Consider the following 18,596-nt stretch of genomic DNA (forward strand, 5'->3'; position numbering starts at 1 on the left):
AGCATATTTCAGTGTATTTTTGCGTGTATTGTAGGATTTTTTAGCATAATTAAGCGTATTTTTGCGTGTATTGTAGGATATTTAAGCATATTTAAGTGTATTTTCTATTTTATGGAATTTACTTTTTTCACTCAAAAGTTCTTATCCTATTGTTTATATTACTTCACTGGTCCGGCCCACTTTATATCATATTAGGCTGGATGTGGCCCCTGAACTAAAATGAGTTTGACACCCCTGGCGTAGAGTGTAAAGCCTATGGCTGCACAAACGACACACGTGAACATATTCTTCCCACTCAGTCTCCCTCACTGACTGCTGCTTGTTTACTCACAGTTGATAATCTGAAATCAACGATGGTTTGTCACTCCTGGCCGGCAATGGCTGCTCCCCGTAGGTTCTGCCCCCATGTGTAATTCATGTAATAAAAAGGTCCAATGTTGTGCATTTAAGGTGATTTTTTACAGACTTTGTGCCTCTTTAATACACAAAGCACAGTTAATGTCGTAAACATGACCAGTACAGATACACTTTAATGACAGACTATGGGAATCACTGTGGTTTTTGTGGTCACTGTGTCCAATAACCGAAGGGTTGGCGGTTCGAATCCCGCTCTGTCCATGTGCTGTTGTGTCCTTGGGCAAGACACTTCACCCTGCTACTCACACTGGTGTATGAATGTTTGGTGGTGGTCGGAGGGGCTGTAGGTGCAGATTGGCAGCCATGTTTCCCTCAGTCTGCAGTTGTAGTTTACCACCACCAGAGGGGGAATGTGAGAGCGAATGAATAATGGATCCTCTGTACGCGCTTTGAGTATGCATTCATAGAAAAGCGCTATCTAACCCATTATTGTTATTTACAATGAACCCAAAATATGATCGTGAACAGAGACTCACTTAACCAAGTTGTTAATGAAGTTAATCAATTTTGGGATTAAGCTTAAGTCCACCATCCATCTAACTAGAAGAAAAATCACCTCAGTACTGAGAGCTTGGCAGAGCAGAAAAGACGACATTGACAGAACGTAATACATTCATGAGATGAAGCAGAACTTCAAACCAGCCCCGCAGGCGAAATGAAACTCAACCATGTTAACAGAGACACTGCGTCTGTCTGTTCCTGTGCCTCAATAGTAAGATGTAAAATAAAAAAAAAACATTTTTCAAAATATCATAAGTTTATCCACATTTCAATGCAAGAGGGCAGCCTTTGGTCTGAGGCTGTTAGTATAGTATAATTTTATATACGGTGCAGACCCTCGAATATTAATTTAGTGCATCAATGCATTGACTCATTTCCACACCTCTAGTCATCAGCAGCTGCATCATGAGTATAATAAACAGAAGTAAATCAGTTGAGTCTTCATGTCATATGGAGAGCATTCTCAAAAAAGAGGGTGAATTTTAGTCTAAAATATGGCTGTATTTTTGTGCCGTATAGAGGAGGTTCTCTACGTTTCGGCACTTTCCCTTTTTCTCCTGATTAACATATTGACGAATAAATGTACAGTCTGTCTGAGTGTCTTGTTGATTTACAGTGGTTTCCTTCCTTATGACACATATGTAAACACATCAGTCTGTCTCTTCTTCCTCCTTCCTCTCATCTATGTTTATCTCTGTGTGTGAAACTCAACCTGACTGTACAGCCTCTGATAAGACATCATCAATCATTCACAACAGCAAAGAACAAAAACCATGAGGAGAAGTCATTCAACATGTCCTCCGCAGTCCCATCACATCAGTCCGTACCGTTTCATCCCCGAGTTCAGACGAGGAAAAAACAAAAACACTTGAAATGCTCTATGCCTCCACCGACCCAGACTGACAGAACAGATTGGCGATAAGACTGCGCTCATACGCTGTCTCTCTGCTGCATATGTTTAAGTAAATCAAGGTATGAGGTGTTTTTCTTAATGCTGTAAGGCCTATCAAGGCAACAACCATGAAACCCGCCTCTGAGCATTTCCACCGCTTTGATCTGTGCAAAGTGATCCCAGAGGTTGGAGGTTTTGTTAAATCCCAAGTATTAAATTTGGTACTTTAAGTCAGCTCAGGTTATCATGTGAGCCAAGTCTTAAAAACACCCTGCATGAAAGGAATCCACTTCTGCATAGCTTATTAGGAAATGGTCTATAGAGCAACGATTCTCAACTAGTGAGTCGCAATCCAAAAGTGGGTCGCAAACCCATTTTCAGTGGGTCACAGGCCTTTGTCTGGGCAAAAAATAACGTTAACCCTTAAAGACCCAGTGCTACTTTGGGGCAGTTCCCAAATTAATTTTTCCCTATTTCTGCCGTTCTTAACTGATTTATCACCATTTTTTTAAAAAAAATAATATTACCCTCTGTATTTTGCTTTTTTTGGTGTAAATCATGTATTTTCCTACATTTCATTCACAAACCGTGTAGATGTTCATCAAAACTCAAGTAAACTCAAAGTTAATTCTATCAAAACAGTGGAAAATGTGCAAAAAGTGACTTTTTCAGTCAAATATATCATTAAATGAACATAAACCAAGTGTCTCCATCCACTGTCTTTGATCCAACTCCATGGGTTTTACTGGTGAATCAATGTTGTAGAAGATGACAGTGTTTCCACGTTCACTACGGAGCCTCTGAACATCTAAATGGGTCATATCTGATGACCATGAAAAGATGACAAACTGTATTTTACACCCAGTATTTACATGGATTGATAGAATTATTCGATCGACAGGTGTTAAACATTTTAGTTCAGTGGATGGTTGGTGTCACTGGTGGCTGTTTGGGTCTTTATGGGTTAAGAAACCAATCCTGTGCTTTATTTTTTAAGGAGCTGAGCACTTCTCATTCATACTCCCCACCAGTAGGTGGTGGTAATGCCCTGTAATGCTAATTAACACCAGACATTTAACAGCTTAAAAGAAGACCCGGTAGTTTCTATTCAAATCACAGTGAAACTCAAGTATGAAACAGACCACATCAGAAATGGTTTTACCTACACTGAGGACAAAAACCTCAGTTTGGTTAATTCTTCAATAAGTAACTGAATGCACTTTTAATTTTTCATGAGTGCACATTTTTGGTTTTGGTTAAAATGTGTCTAATTGTGTTAAAAGGAACTAGCACGTTGACCCGTGGGGATCCACAGGTTCTAGATGTGGTAGTTTTTATGCTGTTGTGTATTTGTGGATGCTGTACCGCATTTTTCCAGCAGTCACCACCAAAGTGTTCTGGCCATAGCAACGTGATTGTAAGGCTATTGTATTCCAAAATTACTAATATCTCCCAACATATTGGTCCTATCAACTTGCTGTTTTCGATAGTCTATTCCTTGACCAAAAATACATAAGTATGCCAAACTGCAGCAGTCAGCTCTTTATGGATTTTATGTGAATCCCCAGACACACATACACGCATGCACGCACGCATGCACACAGAGGCCACTTGGTTTTTATAATATAGATATTTCCATATTTACCATCCCCACCTGCTGGTCAGTTTGGTTCATCATTAAACTAGTCCTCTGTGGATTCGTACTGTGATATTCTGGATTATCTCGGGTTCGAAACACAGCATCTTTTCATTAAATAAATTTAATAAGTTTAACTGTTTGATATCATTTTGGGTCACAGCTTGTCATTGAGGGGTCATAGTGGGTCCTAAAGCCAGACCAGTTGAAAACCACTGCTATAGAACATATAATTATACAAGCTCTCTTACCGTGTTCGTCCAGTAGTATGTTGTCAGGTTTAATGTCTCTGAAAGAAGAAACACAAACAAGATCAGATTAGTGTTTGGACGAGTGGTTCACGTCAGGATCAAATCATATTTGCGTAGAATTTCAGCCCAAATATTTAAGTTTTTTGATTCACTGCATTATATAGAAAACAAACAGAGGATGGATTTGTACATTCTGTTTTCATACATGTACACTGGGGTGTCAAACATGAGGCCCCTGATCCAGGACCAGCCCACTAAGCGTTCCAATCCAGCCTGTGGGATGAATTTGCAAAGTGCAAAACTTACACTGAAGATATTAACAATCAACGATGTCAAACTTGTTTCAGTTCAGGGGCCACATTCAGACCAATATGATCTAAACTAAATAATAGTGTAGTAACCTAGCTTAATTTGATAAAAATATTATTACATTATGCCTATAAATAATGACAACTCCAAATATTTCTCTTTGTTTTACTGGAAAACCTAATATTAAATTATGAAAATATTTACATTTACACAAACTATCCTTTAACAATAAAATGTGAATAACCTGAAATGTCTAAAGAAAATTAAGTGCAATTTTCACAATATTCTGCCTGTCACTAAATGTTTTGTGCCTTTGTAGATCTGGTCCATAATGCACATGTATAAATGACAAGTTGTTAAAATTACGCTTATTTTTCTTAAGAAATTTTACTTTTTTCATGCTATTCACATCTTTTTTTGTATAGATAGTTTGTTAATGTAAATATTTTTATAATGTAATGTTATTTTGTCACACTAAAACCAAGTGAAAAATTTGGAATTGTCACTATTTATGGGCTATTATGCTGTTATTTTACTGGTCTGGCCCACTTCACATCAAATTGATTTGAATGTGGAACCTGAAAAAAAAAAAAAGTTTGACAGTGTGATCAAATAGTCTTTATGTGAGTTGTTTGTATTTATTTATGTACGGTAAGTTTTTGATGAATAGCACAAAACAAACAAAAAAAAATATTTTGACTTTCATTGGTCTGTTTAGTTAAAATCTCTGCAGTTTGAGGTTTTTTTTTTTTTTTTAATCTATACGTCAGAAGTGAAATTCAGTCTGACAAGTGACTGTTGTTTCTTTGTTAAACAAACAAATTATTATTAACGTGTTTGGTTTTAGAAAATTCTATTCAATTCAATCAAAAATGGAAAAAAAGTGCAAATTGGCAACAGATTTAGTGAATAACTGTGTCTATTTCCATGTGTGGACCAAAAAAGGAAAGTGCAATATTCACTGAATTAATACAAGAAACAAACAGAAGTGTCCCATTAGAGCATGGGTGTCAAACATGCGGCCCTGGGGGCCAAATCCGGCCCGCCAAAGGGTCCAGTCCGGCCCTTGGGATGAATTTGTGAAATGCAAAAATTACACTAAGATGTTAACAATCCTAAATACTATCATAATAACATATAAATAATGACAACTCCAAATTTTTCTCTTTGTAAATGTAAATATTTTCATTTATTTCCACTAAAACAAAGAATAATTTTGCAAAAAATGTGAATAACCTGAATAAATATGAACAACCTGAAATGTCTTCAGAGAAGTAAGAACAATTTTAACAAGATTCTGTCTGTTATTTTAAATGTTTTGTGGATTTGTTGGTCCACTGTGATCTGTACGTTATGATGTACATATGTAAAATGATAAACTGAGGTAGAATATTGTTAAAATTACATTCATTTTTTCAGTTTGTTCAAGTTATTCACATTGTTTGAAAGGATAGTTTGTAGATGTAAACCTTTTCATAATGTAAATTTACTTTTTTCGCTCTTAAACATTGTGAAAAGTTCGGAGTTGACATTATTTATATGTAATTATGTTATTATTTTACTGGTCCAGCCCACTTCAGATCAAATTTAGCCGAATGTGGCCCCTGAACTAAAATGAGTTTGACACCCCTGCATTAGAGGAAACAGTGAAGACCCCCCCCCCCCCCCCCCCCTTCATATGGTGCAGGAAGAGCTGCAGAAACACACATTACACACAGACTTTGACAGAGTACACAACAGACTGAAACATCAGATGAGTTCACTTCATACCTCAAGGTAAAATTGGCTAAATATTTTTGATAAAATCAGTATCTATCACTATCTTTACCATTATTAATAAACCACTCCGATTGTATGTTATTATGAGGAAAAACTCCATGTAAAGGCTCCCACAGACTGTGTGATTTCAGCAACTCATGAGTTTACACTGTGAGAGGAATGGAATAAACCTGGGTACAACACACGCAGGAGCACGGTCAGAAAATCTATTGAATCTAAAGCTTCAGTGGAAGTAAAAATAAAAGAATGAAACATAATCAACATCATTGACCAGTTTTTATGTGAGCTGAGAAACATCTACATTTGAGGTGAAGGAGGAGAATGTGGACCTGGTCTTTACTTGAAAAGACAAAGATGGCAGTTTGCAAAGTGAGCTTGAGGTTAATAGTTTTAGCTACAAAACACACATCTTTTCACTGAGTGTTCCTATTGGTTGTTAAGAAGATGTTGGTCACAGAAGCAGTCACACTATGACAGAGTCGTCCTTTCTGACACCAGTCTTTCACAAAACTCAGTCAACAGCTCAAACTGTGTAATGTAGGGTCTTCATTTTTTAGTTATAATCTAAGATATCACTACATGGGCTCAACCGTGATGATGATGATGATGATGACGAACCAACTCTTATTCAAATAGCAGTTTTAGTTTAGTTTAGTTTATTTGTCTTAAATTTGAAATTAAAAAAAAAAAAAGGAAAAAATCACAAAAGCAAGAAATCAATTACACATCAAAGGTCATTAATCATAGAAAAAGTAGAAAAATATAATAAATTTAATACAAATGTACATATCTATCAACTCATAAAACACAATTTGAGAAGGGACAGAAACAAGCAAAGGCTTGTCTAAAGGATTTGTATCACATGTTTATTTTGGCATTTCCCTTCTCTAATTTTCTGAATGGAAATGGGAACCGGCCTAGAGACAGGAGACAGTTTTGTCTTTTGGTAGAACATTTAAAATCATAGTCGTGGATTTACACAAAAAAAAAAAAAAAAAATCAATGTTGAGAAACCATCTCTGAGGCATTTTGGAGGCAAACATAACAATTTAAGTAAAACTAACCGAAGTAATGATATTTATCACAATACAAAACTATATTGTCCTCGAGACCCAGCGATGCATTTTGGTCCTCTGAAGGGGACAAAAGTTTCACAGATGTAAAAAAAACCAACCAACCAACCAAACAAACAAACAAACACAAAAACCCTGTCCACTGCAAAGGGTATTCCATAACCACAAAATGTATGGAAAAAAAAAAAAAAAAAGTTACATTATGCTGTTTCCAAGCAAGACAATTATTTATTGTAAAAACCCAAAATTGTACTTTTCTGGGTCTGAGGAGGTCATTATTGTTTTGTAGCCCAGACCCCTGTTGGAAAAGACACATCTGAATTCAACGCTTTGTCCATATAGTGTATGAATTCAATTCAATCTTATTTGTACAGCCCAATATCACAACAAAGTGGTCTCACAGGGCTTCACAGAATTTGTTGAACTGGTAAAAAACACAACGAAACAAAATACTATGAAGTGCATCCTAAAAGCATAAAATCAGTATTAAAAAGTATCATTAATCACTATTTAACTGTGTATGATTGTAACAGATGCTTGGTGTCTAAAACCTTTCCTGACCTTAATTCTCTGTTGTAAACATGCACCATGTTGGTACTTCTGTAAATCCCTCAGTAGGTAAAGCAGGTCTGTGTAGATAAGGAGCGTGGGCAGGTGTGATGATGACGTCTGAGTTTCTGTAGGTGGATCTTTGCTCTTTGTTTGACACAAAGGTTGCACTGCTTCTATTGATTACTCTCATTCATATCAAACAATCCATTCATTGTTCCAGAGGATTTTGTTTTGTCTGTGAAGGACCGACCCAACACATTAAAGCATATATCATCCCCTGGAACAGCCTTCAGAAACACACTCTGTAGTGATGCATCATTTCACTTCAGTGAACTGTATAAAAGGCTGAATAATAGCTCGCATCGAAACCTTAAATTGGTATTCTGTTCCACTGGTGTGTAGCAGCTGTGTGATGAAAACACACAACGATCCGACGCATTTGAGGAGGAGGGTGAGACAGCAGGTGAAGCTGTGTGAGCGACGGAGATACCTGAGAAGAGGAACAGGTGGAAACTGTGGCTCCTAAACGTCCCACTTCTGCTGTTTCTCTCATTCTGAATCGGTGGATTCAATTTGTTTTTTTCAAGCAGATATTCAGTTTCTGCACCAACTTCTCTAAAACTCTGTCACATAAATCAAAATCTTCATAAAACTACAGAACTTTAAACTTTAAAATCAAGAAATTTTACCTCCTGTTTAAAATGTGATCCAGTATTTACTTTACACTTACACCCGTAGAGATTTAAAATGTTTTATTTATTTATTTATTTATTTTATGAGCTGAGCAAAAAATTATACACTTCCTTAAAGAGAGTTGAAAATCAGACTCACAGAGCCAACTCAGTTTGACAAGGGTTTTTCTAAAAGTTGGTTTTAGAAAACACTGGTTCTTCTCATCTGAGCCATCAGTTAAAGTCTAATTTTGGTTTATCTTAACACTAAATTAGATTCTAAGTGTGCAACAGTCTGAATTTACTGATGTTTCATCTAAGTGTGTTTTGTTCAACTCTGACTAGAGATAATCCTGGATTAAATTAGTCTTTGTTGGTATAACCTATCCTAAAACAGTAACATAACATGCTGCTCGGCCAAATATAGTGTTAGATTCTGTTGAAAGTTACGGCCCTATAATTTAGATTAGATTGTCTTTGTGTAAAACTTATTACATACATATTTATATTTGAAAGTACTTAGATATTATAACTGCACAAGGCCATTTGACCTTGAAAAAGTAGGTCAAGGTCATCTATTTTCAATAGGCTTCTGCTTCATGACAAGATGCATCCACAGTTTAAATTTGGTGCACATGTGTCAATGCATTCTTCAGATAATACGATTACATTATTGAATGGACAGACAGACAGACAGACAGACAGACAGACAGACAGACTGATTACAATACCCCTTTGGCCCAAAGTTGGCCAAGGGGTAAAAACAGCAGCTTTCATATGTTTTGTAGTTGCACAGTATTCCAATGATTCCCACAGGTGCTGCAGCAGTGTCCACGTGGACCTTTCAGCCTTTGAATGTCTTGTAGCTCAGTCTGAATAAAACACCTGTAGCCTTCCTGGCCATCTTATGTGACAACGTCATGCCCAGATAATTCAAATTTGGTTGTGATTATTGATCAGCTGACCTGAGACGCTTTACACTCTCATGAATTTCCACATCCCTTTTTTTTTTTTTTTCTTTTTTCCCCACTGTGTATTCTTCCCACAGCAAAGTGAAAATATTAAGTTTAAACCAGTTTGGCCAGTTCATTGATTCTGCTCAAGACTATTAATAAACTAGGCTTCAGTGTTTTAAAAGGACTTTGTTGCTTAGTTTTTATGCCTCACAATTTGTTGACAGATGTACATTTTTCCAATTTACTTTTTTTCTGCAACAGGGCTGGAAAATATATCAAATAAATGTGATAAACTGAGGTTTTACTCTCGGGTCAAAACATGGTATTCGAAGTCTCTCTGATGGGACATTTTAGAGACAATCTGACAGACTAGTGTTGCTAAATGACCCACATTTTTACTTTTAAATAAATTTTTGCTTTAGTTGGACCATAAGGGACTATCTAAAACAAGGAGCTACTTTATATTGAAATAAATGTTGGAATGGTAATCAATTAAAGTTTGCTCTCTGATGGGACAGTACTTTGTTCTGACCTTTAAAAGCAATGGAAAACAACCAAATAACAAAATCCAGATTATTTCTTCAGTGACATTATTTGCTCAAGAAAAAAGTTTGCCTTTTGCGATATATTGACTGTGGATGTGTTTCTCCAGACATCTATGGTATATAGTTTTGGTAAAGAAAGAATATTTCTGATGTTTTGTGTTTACTTTTCATTTCATGTAGCCAGACAAAATGGATTAAAATCATAAAATATCCATAACATTGAATCCTTTTTTGATTATATCTCTCTCAAAAAAAAACAAAACAAAACAAAAAAAAGTTCTGGACAGATATATAAATTTCTGTGTTAGAGCGTCAGAGGTAAATCATACTGTGGACTTTATTTTTCACAGTCACAGATTATTATGGAGGCAATAATTATGGGTCACGTTTTTCAAGTTTTGAAAGGTTATTAAACTAAAACTACAATTAGTCTATGTAATTATCTTCTTGTGTTAAATAATAAATTTTTTTCAGAGTACTAGGGATTTTCGAACGTATCAGGACAAATCCTTGCTCTTTGTCTGTCATCAGGGGAAATCAGTGGCATTCATGATCCAGGACTGGACTCACTGGACAATCACAATTAACACTTTACATTAATGGAACAGTAGTGAGTGGCCATGTTTCTGTGTTTCCAACTCATTTTTAGTGAGAGACAAAAGTTTTCAGGCTTTCAGAGTTTATGCAGAGCAAGAGATGAACCTTTCAAAGTCACAATTATCAACGTTTATTCTTATTTTTCTCTTTCACTGTCACACAGACGGACAGACGGGTGATCACTGTTCAGTCCTGGGTCTGGACAATCTCCTGATCTAAAAGTGATTATTCTTGATTTATTATGTGTACTTTACAGTTGAATCATATACTTCATGTCATTAGAAAAATACATTACATTACGTCACAGATTACTAGCCTAGCGTGCTTAAATCCATTATCCTTAAGTCCATTTATAGCAGGGGTGTCAAACATGCGGCTCAGGGGCCAAAGCTAGTCCATCAGAGAGTCCAGTCCAGCCTGTGGGATGAATGTGTGAAATGCAAAAACACTGAAGGTATTAGTGGTCGAGGGTGTCAAAATCATTTTAGTTCAGGGGTCACATCCAGACCAATATGATCTGAAGTGGATCGGATCAATAAAACAATAAAATGGTAAATCATAAAATAATAGCACAGTAATATACAGGGTGGGGAAGCAAAATTTACAATGAACATTTAGTTGTTTTTTCTCAGCAGGCACTACGTCAATTGTTTTGAAACCAAACATATATTGATGTCATAATCATACCTAACACTATTATCCATACCTTTTCAGAAACTTTTGCCTATATGAGTAATCAGGAAAGCAAACGTCAAAGAGTGTGTGATTTGCTGAATGCACTCGTCACACCAAAGGAGATTTCAAAAATAGCTGGAGTGTCCATAAAGACTGTTTATAATGGAAAGAAGAGAATGACTATGAGCAAAACTATTAGGAGAAAGTCTGGAAGATACTATTAAAGAAGAATGGGAGAAGTTGTCACCTGAATATTTGAGGAACACTTGCGCAAGTTTCAGGAAGTGTGTGAAGGCAGTTATTGAGAAAGGAGGAGGACACATAGAATAAAAACATTTTCTATTATGTCAATTTTCTTGTGGCAAATAAATTCTCATGACTTTCAATAAACTAATTGGTCATACACTGTCTTTCAATCCCAGCCTCAAAATATTGTAAATTTTGCTTCCCCACCCTGTATAAATAATGACAACTCCAAATTTTGGAGTGAAAAATGTGAAATTACAGTATGAAACTTTTTACATTTGCAAATTATCCTTTCACACAAAATGTGATTAACCTGAACAAATATGAACCTGAAATGTCTTAAGAGAAGTTTGTACAATTTTAACAATATTCTGTTTGTTACTAAATGTTTTGTATCTTTTTACATCCACTGATCTGTTAGTTGTAATGCACATGGGTAAATGAGAAGCTGAGACATAATACTGGTAAAATTGCACTTATTTTTCTTCAGAAATTTCAGGTTGTTCATATTATTCACATTTTCAAGGAAACTTTGTAGATGGGTGCTTCTCTGAAACTGGGTTCATTTTGGTACCAGCTTTTTAGACCTAATCATAATAAAAGACAAATTTAGACATATTTCCCCCCAGGATGTACCTAATGATGATCTCAGATAAATGCAAAATAATTATACTCTTGCTCTGAGCCATCCAAAAATTAATGAATTTTTAATAAAATATTGGGGCCAAAAATAGGAGCAAAATTGGGACAGGAAAAGCTACTGAGGTGTCAGTGCATTTGATCTGGAAAACATGGCTGTAAATGGTCTTATATAGCGCTATAAATAAAGACACTGTGTTAAATGTGTTGATCCTAGTGGTTTTTCTTACCCAGACATGCAAGTTTTTCATGAATCTCAGTCTCATTCCAGGTTTCATGTGTAACTCATCGTGTCCACTAACGTTACATGTGGAATCTTCCCATTTAGAAGTAAATCATGAGTGATTTTGCAACAGCAGTCATTTTTGTGAAACACTCTGCCTTGCATATTTACTTAGATTCCCAAAATGAACCTGTGATAGAATAAAAAGCTACTCAAAAAAATAGTCACGCATAATTTTTGTGTCCTTTTTACCGTGTTACATGCAGATTTTGTATAAAAAATAATATTAAAAAATATGTTTTATCTGAAAAATTGTTTCTCTTTTATCTCAGTAAATATTTATTTTTAAAATAGACCCAAAGTGCTTCCAAACTTGCTTCATAACATTAGTCTACATCTGGTTTGAATTTTAGCCCCTCTGTCCTGTTTTTAGGACCCTTTTCATTGAAGCACCCAGATGCAAACGTTTACATAATGTAATTTATTATTTTACTTGTTCCAGCCCAGTTGACATCATATTAGGCTTAATGTGGCCCCCCTCTACTAAAGTGAGTTTGGCTCCCCTGATTTAAAGGATCAGCTTGTGTTTTTTCATTGTGCACCCTGGATTTATAGTCATATTTTTAGTGTCTGTCTACACAAAATGTATGGATTTCTGCAACATGTTTTGCAGCTGAAAAAGAAATAATGACAAAGAATCACCAGAAATGTAGCCGGGATAGACCCTCACAAGGACTGAGTGGTTCAGAAAATGAATAAAATACCAGAAGTCCATGAGTTGTGGGTCTGGCTTCTGAACTCTATTATGCAGTGAGTCTGATTTACTCAGATATTTTAGGTTCATGTTTGAGTGTAACTTATTCCGCCACTGTGGAGGTCATTAATGAAACACCACTGCTGTCAGAGATGTCTGTACAGGAGGATGTTGACTAGCGTTAACTTCATCTAGATACTGTCAAAATATTGCTATAATGTCGGTCCAAAATGGCAAGAATGTAGTCAGATACAAACTAAAGCAATTACATAAAGCTGAAGCCTCTAGAAACCAGCCTGTGGTTGTAACTCACCTATATTTATTTAGATATGAGGAAATTAAGATTCAGCTTCTGCATCATGATTCTACTTCAGGAAAGTAACATTATTATTATTATTATTATTATTATTATTATTATTATTATTATTATTATTATTAATAATAATAATAATAATAATAATAATAATAATAATAATAATAACCGTCATCATAATCATAATAATCAGAAGAAGAAGAGGAATACTAAGAATAAAAAAAATAATTTGTCCAGTTAGGCCAGTTTCTATAAGGCTGTTCTTTATTTACTTATTTACTTTGGTTACTACCCACCTGTTCTTCTTGGCCTTTTAACACTCATGCAATGTTGACATTTTGTTTCTGTTTTTATATTTTAACTTGTTTTATTTATCTATTTTTATTTGATTTTAATGTTTTTAATGCTTTTATTAATTTTTAATGTGATTTTAGTCATCTGTACAGCACTTTGGTCCACTGTGGTTGTTTTGAAGTACTTTAGAAATAAAGTTGGTTTGGACTGAAGAGTAACTCATGGCATATAAAGACTGCATAATCACCAGCGGCCTCTTGTAGTCCATATTTTCTTAACACCTTCCACCTTTTGTCACCTAACAAATGTCACCTGAAGTATCTGTCCCCAGTATCAATGACGATGGGTCCCTTCAAAGACTTCCCTCCTGTTTCAAGGCCCTTTAGTTCCACCATTTCCTGTCGTTTTCACCGTCATGTTTGATGTCTATCTGACACTGACACCGGCCTCTGGTTCTTAACCCAACGTGACCATGTCTGTGTGACCCAGACTATTCTCCATGTCTAAAAGAGCGTAAGAGTACAGCGTGTTCTCAGCATCTCTCTGTTCTCTCATCTCTGGAACGTATCCCTGCAGCTCTAAAAATGCTTTGAACTGGAGAGAGGATATTCAATATTCAGCGCCCTTCTCAAGTGTTCCATTTGTGCCTGATGATCAAATGCGCGGCTTCATTTTCAGAATTACCACATCCTGACAATTGAAATCAACACAATTGAATATAGAATAAATATTTATGCGTGGGGTAGTGATGATTCTTAAGTGCTCCTTGTGTGTTTTAGACCAATTAGAAGGAGTTGTTTCTGTGACATTTAACAACCTCATGTTATATTGTTAGAAAAAAATCATACACTATGAATAGCTAGTCTAAAATGCATTGGAATGTGATTAAAACATTTCTGAAACCTCTTAGTAACAGGAGTGAATGTGTCATAATGTAATTTATAAAGGCTGGGTTGCAAAATTCAGGGAAATCACATTGTACCCAAATGCATGACTGATGACTAATGTAATTTACTGTTGTAAAAACACAGTATTTAACCACATGGCAGAGTTTAATGTGTCTCTTAATAACCTACATTACTTTAATACTTTAATACTTTAATATGAGTGACAACACCCTCCACTCAAAATGACCCATGTTAAAATCAATGTGTTTTTATACAACTTTTGACATGTTAAAAATAATAATTTGTATTTTATTTTGGTCCACAGAATAATTCATGTTTGAAATATTTTTATTTTTTATTTTTAATTTTTTAAACATTTTTAGCAATTTTATAATTTTTTAATAATATTTTTGAACATCTGAAAAGCAAAGTATATATAGTATATAATATATAGCATATAACAGCAATAGAACACTGTCATCATCTTTATTGTGAGAGAGTGAGTGAGTGAGTGAGTGATTGTGAGTCCTTTGATTTTGCTGTAGAATGAATCAAAGGTTCATATGAAATTCCACTGAAAATGAATGAATGAATAAGTGGGTCATTTTGACCAACTTATGGAAGCTTGGGGTGGTAATACAAAAACTACCAAAAAAAAAAAAAAAAAAAAAAATCTATATAAGGTAAATTAAAAATTCAAATTGAATGATGTCAATAACTTTTTTTTTTGTGCAAAATACCTGGAATATGAAATAACAATTATTAATTACAAAGATATTACAAGAAAACAACCTCACCGGGTCAATTTTAACCTCCTTTTGCATCTAAGGGTTAATAATGACAGCTTTTTGGTGCTTAGGAAAAGCATCAGTGCAAAACCAGGATGACAACAGTCTTTCCATTTTCAATAATAATCTCTGTTCCTTCAGCAGCAAAACATGTCACACAAACTCCTGCAGGTTAAAGCGGAACACTTTTAGAGCTGACAGACTATAATGAATCACATGAATTGTATTTATGAAGTCAATGCATACACCTGTACTGCTTACGCATTATAAAAATGAGAACATTAGTTATATCATTTGGCAGCAACAAACTGATATTGAGGATAACTCGTACCATTCCGGTCTGCACTTATATTTTAAATATTTAGCCAACTTAGTTTGTGCAGTACTATTCACCTGGTGTCCCCTTCCCCCACTCCCCTCTGGGGGAGTGGCTACTTTTTCAGTTGTAACCGCTTGGGAGCCAATGACGACAGGATCTGCGCTGACCCATCTGTGTCCTGCCCTGTCCTGTGTCCTGACCCCCTCCCCCACCTGTCCTGGATGGACGTCCTCGGCCTCACCACTGTGGATGGGCCTCCTCGCCCCTGCCTGTCTCATCCAGCGGGATAGACCCCCCATGTGCCCACCCTACTGCATCCTTGCAGACTAGAACTACATCTGCAAATGGATGTCCATCAGTCCTGGTGCATCTATAGCCTGTCCGTCCATGGGAGTGGATCTCTCCTTCGCTGTGGTTCTCCCCGAGGTTTCTCCCTTTTCCCACTGGGTTTTGAGTTTTTCCTTGCTGAGAAGGAGGGTCTAAGGACGGGGGATGCCCTGGACACTACTCATTTTCTTGCTGTTTATTTGACTGTTGTTTACTCCAACTGCCTCTGTAAAGCCCTTTGAGATAACCTTGTTGTGATATTGGGCTATACAAATAAAGTTGAACTGAATTGAATTGAATAACTGAGCGGTAAAATTATAATCTCAAAGAAGAATGGTGGGTCCAGGGTCGGTCCCTTGAAGCAGGAGCAAAATTAACATTATAAATGCCTTAAATCACATAAAACTGTATTTTATTTTATTGTCATACACTAATAAAATGAATAGAATTTAACCTCACTAATGTGACCACTTTTACAACCAAAGCAAAGTGTTGGCTTTAAGAAGGTTGGCCTCAGTTACAGCATTGAATTCCACTGCATTCCTAATAATTTTAAATTAGAAACGACAGAATACAGTAGAGGTATTCCATTACCATTTATAATAACTACAATTATCATAATATAATTTGTATTTGTTATCATTCCAAATAGTAGTAAAAGTAAACAATACATTAATTAAAACAAAAATACCAGCAGATTTCTAAAATTATATTACATGCAAATTTGTGCATCCCAAGTACACTTGGATGGGTAGCTCAGTAACAAACACTACAGGCTACAATGATGGACACCAGCAAGAGCAGAGATAACATTATTTTCAGCATTTTACATTTTGAAGTGAGGGGGTGTGGCACTGAGGATGCCTATAGGTAAATCCACTATTGTATATTAATATTGATATTGTACAACAGCCTGACCCATCATTCCTATTCAGTGCACACGTACACAGTCACACTTGTTGTTTGTGTCCGTCTCTGTTGATGGCTAACTCATTGTGCATCCTCAGTGTCAGACAGCGAGTGTCTCCTCTAATTATGTCTCCTGCCCTGTAGGAACCCGGCTGTATTTAGCATATCAAAGGCCACCCTGACCTGTGGTTTAGGCGGCTTGGTGTGTGAAATGTGTGTGTCCGTGCACGGCGTTCTTGCACATCTAGGCAACCGGTAGCACAGAGCTAAGATCGCGGACCCTTGGGCAGATCGAGTTGTTCCGACCCAGGTGGGAGTGAGAAAGGTCAACCATGTAACCCTTAATTAGCTGACATTTGCCTCAAAGGCTGGTACGAGGGCACAGAGGGGGCACATGTGTCTGTTAAGTGAGAGCAGAGGAGCCTTTTATATCACAGAAGGCCACGGAGCTATTGTGAAGCTGCAGGATGAGAGGGGACCGACACAGCTGGTCATCTATTTATCTATCTCTCTATCTATCTATCTATCTATCTATCTATCTATCTATCTATCTATCTATCTATCTATCTATCTATCTATCTATCTATCTATCTATCTATCTATCTATCTATCTGTCTGTCTGTCTGTCTGTCCGTCCGTCCGTCCGTCCGTCCGTCCGTCCGTCCGTCCGTCCGTCCGTCGATGTCTTTAATATTAATATTGTAAGAAAATCTAATCGGTTATTTAGGTGTTAAGGTTAATGCTAGGGAGCCTCAGTGGATGCTACAAATATATAAAATATTGTGCAACAGAATAATTCACATTTTATTGTCTTTAGTATAGATATTATAAGAATAATATTGTAAGAAAATATAATTATATAAAAATTTGCTCAGTATTTTTAGAGAATAGTTCAATAGGAGTCAGGAATTTTCCAGTATCTACTCTATTACACTTTAAAATACTTCTGAATTATTGTCAATTTAGAGTCAAGGTCCTTGCACCTTACAAAAAAACAAATCTACTGCAAAATATTTACAGTTACACAAACCAGTGTCTTTAGAATGACTAACATCTCTTATTTCACATTAAATGATGCATTTATGATATGTTGTCAGGTCATTTCATGGCTCAGTTCACCTTAATGTCTCTTAAATCTATCTTTGTCCTCCCTTTCCCAAACTTATTTTTAAGATCCAAAGTTGTTGGTTGTGGTTGAATTGTGGGACTGCTTTTGTTGAGTAGAATGGTGTAGAGTAAAAAACATAAGAGTAATATTCATTGATTCATTCATTCATTATCTGAACCCACTTTATCCTCACTAGGGTCACGGGTGTCACTTGGAGCCTGTCCCAGCTACTTAAGGGCGAAGGCAGGGTACACCCTGGATAAGTCTCCAGTTCATCGCAGGGCTGAACATATAGAGACAAACAATCACTCTCACATTCACACCTATGGGCAATTTAGATTAACCAATTAACCTATCAGTGCATGTCTTTGGATGGTGGGAGGAAGCCGGAGTACCCGGAGAGAGCCCACGCAGACACGGGGAGAACATGCAAACTCCACACACAAAGGACCCAACCCCATTGACTGGTGTTGAAATCGAACCCAGGACCTTCTTGCTGTGAGGCACGAGTGCTAACCACTGCACCACTGTGTCGCACCATAAGAGTAATATCTATACTATAAAAGCCAAGTGGCCTCTGTGTGTGTGTGTGTGTGTGTGTGTCTGGGGATTCACACAAACTCCATACAGAGCTGACTACTGTAGTTTAGCATATTAGTGTATTTTTGGTCAAGGATGACAATAGGAAAAATGGTAAGTTGATAGGACCAATATTTTGGGAGATATTAGTAATTTTGGAATGCAATAGCCTTACAATCATGTTGCTATGGCCAGAATGCTTTGGCGGTGACTGCTGGACAAATGCAGTACAGCATGCATGAATACACAACAGCTTAAAAACTACCACATCTAGCACCCGTGGACCCACATGGTTTAATGCACTAGCAATAAAAGCTATTTAGGTGTTAAGGTTAATGCCAGGGAACTTCAATGGA

At 36.4% G+C, this 18,596-nt stretch overlaps 1 protein-coding gene across 1 annotated transcript in view; it reads right to left on the reverse strand.

Annotated features, from left to right (window-relative positions):
- The window catches only part of stk32a (serine/threonine kinase 32A), a 173,921-nt gene that overhangs the window by 55,368 nt on the left and 99,957 nt on the right, over positions 1-18,596 (reverse strand). Inside the window, exon 6 of the mRNA XM_030154308.1 lies at positions 3,698-3,735. Coding sequence (XP_030010168.1) covers positions 3,698-3,735 — 38 coding nt within the window. The remainder of the gene's footprint in view (positions 1-3,697; positions 3,736-18,596) is intronic.

Source organism: Sphaeramia orbicularis, chromosome 14, assembly GCF_902148855.1.
Source record: "Sphaeramia orbicularis chromosome 14, fSphaOr1.1, whole genome shotgun sequence".
Taxonomy (NCBI): domain Eukaryota; kingdom Metazoa; phylum Chordata; class Actinopteri; order Kurtiformes; family Apogonidae; genus Sphaeramia; species Sphaeramia orbicularis.